Source organism: Anopheles arabiensis, chromosome 3 (assembly GCF_016920715.1).
Source record: "Anopheles arabiensis isolate DONGOLA chromosome 3, AaraD3, whole genome shotgun sequence".
Classification (NCBI taxonomy): Eukaryota; Metazoa; Arthropoda; class Insecta; order Diptera; family Culicidae; genus Anopheles; species Anopheles arabiensis.
This window is the reverse complement of record NC_053518.1, coordinates 72,708,927-72,713,271: the sequence shown is the minus strand read 5'-3', so window position 1 is coordinate 72,713,271 and position 4,345 is coordinate 72,708,927. Positions and strand designations below refer to the sequence as shown.

Here is a 4,345-nt window from a genome sequence, read left to right as displayed (position 1 = left end):
CGGAAACAAGCATCGTTCGGTCCGTTTGGCGACAGTAGGATGTCCGTTGTTGGTATCGGAATGGGGCAGAACCGTTTCCGGCGAGGGTTTTTCGGTGGTGTTTATTTGCATTGCAGTGTTTGTGATTGTTACCTGAACTGGTGAACCGTGAGCAGTGGAGAGGCGGGTGTTCGGCACGGGTGAAAGAAATGGTTTCGTTGTTGCTTGTGACGTGTGCTATTTGTGATGTCGTTGTAATATTGCTGGAAGTGTAGGTGTTCATTTCATAAACCGTCATACCGGAAGGGTTACCGCTGGTTTCTGATGGTTGATAGAAGTACGATTTTGGTTCCGGGAGATTCCAATCTTTAGTAAATGTAGTTCCTTAAAGTATGTTAAGTAAAAATCTTATCTGAAACCTTCTTAAATTGTCCGAAACAGTCTGGAATGGGCAACAGATCCTATGGAATATTTAAAACCATTGAGAATCCATTAGGAATTGTGAATTCTTTCTGGAACCATCAAGAAGTGTAAGAATTACGTGATTAGTATTTGTATCTGTAAAAAGCTAATCCTCACAATCCACACTAATAATAGCAAAATAAAAACCTGCTTCCGATGGCTCAGGATGGTTCAGTACTACTCAGAATTCCTAAGTTTAATAAAGATTCCAATGGTTTCGACGATTCCTGACAATTCCATAGGATTCTTGAGTTGAAGCTTTTGACTTAGTTTCTTTTGTGTCGAAATCACTCTATTTAGAACTTAAGTCGAACCATAGTAGCGTCTCTCAGAACCTGCCACTAGTCTACAGTCGGAACAAGACACAAGATCTAACCTAAACTGTGGCAAATCCTGGTTGGTCCAATTTCCATATTGTTGTTGGGATCGATTCTTACATACAGGCCAAGTTAAAGTCGTTATTTTGATCTGAGCTTTAGTTCCTTTAGAGATGATCTCATATCATGATTTCTTATCACTCAATACTTGTCAGGAACAATTTCGGAAGAAATCAAACTCATAACCACAATATTACGGTATACAGGTGTGTCTTTAGTTTAACACTTATCAGTTACAAATGTTTCGTTCCTAACCTAGTTGACTTTACACTTTGTTTGCCTTAATGTCTAGTGATGATGCTTCTTCTTAATGTACAGCTTCAGTGGCACCGGCTTTTCCACGATGAACGGTTTCTCGATGTACACGGGGTAGGGTTTCTCGATGTGCACTGGGTACGGCACCTTGATGATCTTCGTATGGTGATGCTCCTCCTTGTGCTCCTCGGCCTTTCCCTCAATGGGGGCCCACTCCTGGTGATGCTCTTCCTTCGTTTCCGTCGTCACCGACTGGGCGGAGTGTTCCTTGAGCAGATCGGCACTTCCGGCCGACAGCGGTGCCCAATCACCATGACCAGCCAGCTCCTTCTCCTTCCCTTCGTCGTGGTTCCACTCGTGGGAAGAGCCTCCCTGCTGGAGCTGTTGATGCTGCAGTCCCCAGTCCTTGGATGCATCCTCGTCCTGTAGGGTATGGTGCTGCTGCTGCTGTTGCTGCTGCCAGCCGTACGATTGCTCCACCTTCGGCTGCTCGAACGAACCTTCAAAGTGGAACTGGTGCTGTTGGGCATGTTCGTCGTAGTGGACGGGTGCAGCCGCTCGCTCAGCCTGCCACTCGTGCACCGGTGTATGACTTAGTGACTTCGGTTCGTGGTCTGCCTGCACCCAGTGATGCCCCTGTGGCTGATATTCCTGATGCCAGCCACCACCGTACTGCTGTTGTGGCGCCGCAAACGATGCTACCCCGTGCCCATGTACATCGTCCGATCGCGCTAAACTGTCTCCAAATCCGCCGTAGAACAATCCCCAGGGACTGCGTTTGTCCAGCGTTTTCTGCTGGCCGGTGGCTACTTTTGTGGCGTAGCCACTTGCCGCCATACTGGCGATGCTCACTGCTAGAACGATGAATACCTGGAGAAGCGAGAATGTGCAAGTTTAGTGCATGTCGTGCTGGTTGCAATTGCTCCTGCAGCTTACCTTCATGGCTAGTGGTTTCGGGACTAGTGTGGTTGCAAGAGCTGTCGAAAGATCACTGATGCTTCCTTCCGAAGAAATGGATCGTTTTATAGCACCAGGTAGCAGCGAAATGGGAAGCGCCCGGACCGGCAAAAACGCCATCACCCCCTCTCCACCAGAGGGCAGCACCACCGTGGCTCCGAAATGCGAATTCGTTGCACAGGTGTCGAATTTCTTTCACCGATCTCCACCCCATCCCCCCCGAAGCACTTCGGGCACAAAGCCCACGTGCCATTTTGCGTTACCTGTCCCACTGCACTGCACTGCCACTGCTGCACCCGCCCGAGCTAATGGTAATCGGCTACAATTTGGTTTTCTTCCTTTCTTCCCGCCCCACCAAAGCTGCCCGATTATTCAACAGTGGGTACAGCCCGAGCCGAGGTGGCCAACGCTGGAAAGCGATTGCACGCCGATTAAACTTCTTTGCCGCGCGCGGAGAAAGACACTTCAGCGTTTGGCTTTCCACTCGCACCGCTCTTACGGGTCGCCAGTCTTCGCCAAACGGGGTGAAGGAAAATCGAAGCAACACATTGCTCCCTAACGCGCACGGGAAGTACCTCATTGTTGTGCGCACCAAATCTTTAATCTAATTTGCTGTGCCCAAATTGCCCGCTGTGTGTGTGTGTGCGTTTGCTTGCCCGGGTGAAGGAAGGCAGCGTACGGTTACGTCACCACCGGGCGCCACCTGGGGACGGGAGAGGTGGGTTACTTAATGGGTTGACACTACCGAAGGGGTAAAGATGTGATGGCGATCTCACAGCACGGCCGAGGGAAGCACAATGCACTTACGGCCGACTGCGGAGTAGGCCGACTGTCACTTGCTCCATTTCCGATACACGGGAGGGGACGCCGATTCTGGGTTTGTTACAATTTCGTTTTCACCGGCAGCCCTTCACCGGCACCGGCACGTGGGGCTGGTGCGATCGAAAGAGAAAGGATCGCACTTTCGGCGGGCCCTGTCACGTTCCATCAAACGATCTGCTCTGGTGGTGCAGTGGCGCTGCGGGATGATTCGCTCACGTACGTCTCAACGGTCTTAATGTGTTTGCTTCCGAGGTACAGCTGCGAGAGGCATTGCGTATGTAGTAATGAGCAAGTGCGACTTGTCAACTTACGTCAACTTTACGGTCGGAGAAGGAACGTTGGTTTGTTGTCATTTTTACTGAGCTGCACGTAATGTTTGCCCACAGGTTCGGTGGCTAATTACTGGTCTCAGCTGGGACGATAATAAAAAAAAACTCAACTACTCAAAGCCAAAATGCCAGTGAAAGGTATGAAACATTGCAAAATGTATGTATATTTTGGGCAAATTACTCTTGATAGTGAGCACGATTATCCTCTAGACAGGTGACAAGTGAAAAATTATGCATTGATTCCCCATTACTGTTACGTTTCGGTTTCTACCAAATCCAAAGCTCCGCATTGCTCCGGTGTGACTTTCATCCAAATTGCTCCGCAGCATCCCATCGCGTTACGTGCACATGGAACACTTTCATCTTGAGTGTGACGGGAGGACGGCTACAAAATAATTCAAAGAAAAAGAAAACAAATTCATTCAACCGTTTGCCTTTACCCTTGGCCCACGTTGCGCAACCGTCATCTGCTGAAGTTTTGACAGAAGTAGAACAAATCACAGCAGTACATTACGAGCGGTATGATTGGATCGTTGTTCGGGAGGTTCATCAAAGTGGATGAAAGGTGGTTTTACGAACATCGGTGAGCTTACGATTGATTCGCCATCTCTCCTCTGTTCGTTAAAATCTGTTCGTTGTGTACGTTACTGTTTAACGTGCTGTTGTCCATCCGGTGATAAGGAAGGTTTTTGTGGCTGGAACGTTTGAACGTTTTTTTGTACGCTTTTTAAGCTCATTTTGTGGTTAAAAGGAAGGATTTTTGAATTTCTAATGGTTGAGCGCCTGAATGTATGCAACGCGGAAAATAAGCATTGCAACAAACCGGGATTCGTTAATTTGTTGTATTACATAGCATAACTTCAGGCGTTACGTAGAAGATAATTTGCCTGGGACACATTTTGTCTAATGTTTAGTCTAAGGATACAATGTATTATCCAATGTTTTTTTTTCCGATGAACCTGGATGTATATAGAAAATAATAATAACTAGAATTGCTTAACATTTCGATGATTTGAAAAATATAAGTCACCATAACAGGAAAGATCATACGAAGTCACATTTTGATTCATTTGTAAGAAAATCGCACTATTTATTAACATTTATTTTCTTGCAACTAACTCAACTCTCTGATTTTCCCATTCTGCCGCCACTATCACAGTACAT

General features: G+C 47.2%; 1 protein-coding gene across 1 annotated transcript; it reads right to left on the bottom strand.

Annotated features, from left to right (window-relative positions):
- Nucleotides 1-1,011: 1,011 nt before the first annotated feature.
- On the bottom strand, nt 1,012-2,051 carry LOC120902934 (putative cyclin-dependent serine/threonine-protein kinase DDB_G0272797/DDB_G0274007). Its single transcript, XM_040312031.1, has 2 exons — nt 2,010-2,051; nt 1,012-1,943 (listed from the first exon to the last, which is right to left on the bottom strand). The coding sequence occupies exons 1-2, from the start codon at nt 2,013-2,015 to the stop codon at nt 1,107-1,109; spliced, it is 843 nt and encodes a 280-aa protein (XP_040167965.1). The 5' UTR covers nt 2,016-2,051; the 3' UTR covers nt 1,012-1,106.
- Between the last annotated feature and the right edge of the window lie 2,294 nt (nt 2,052-4,345).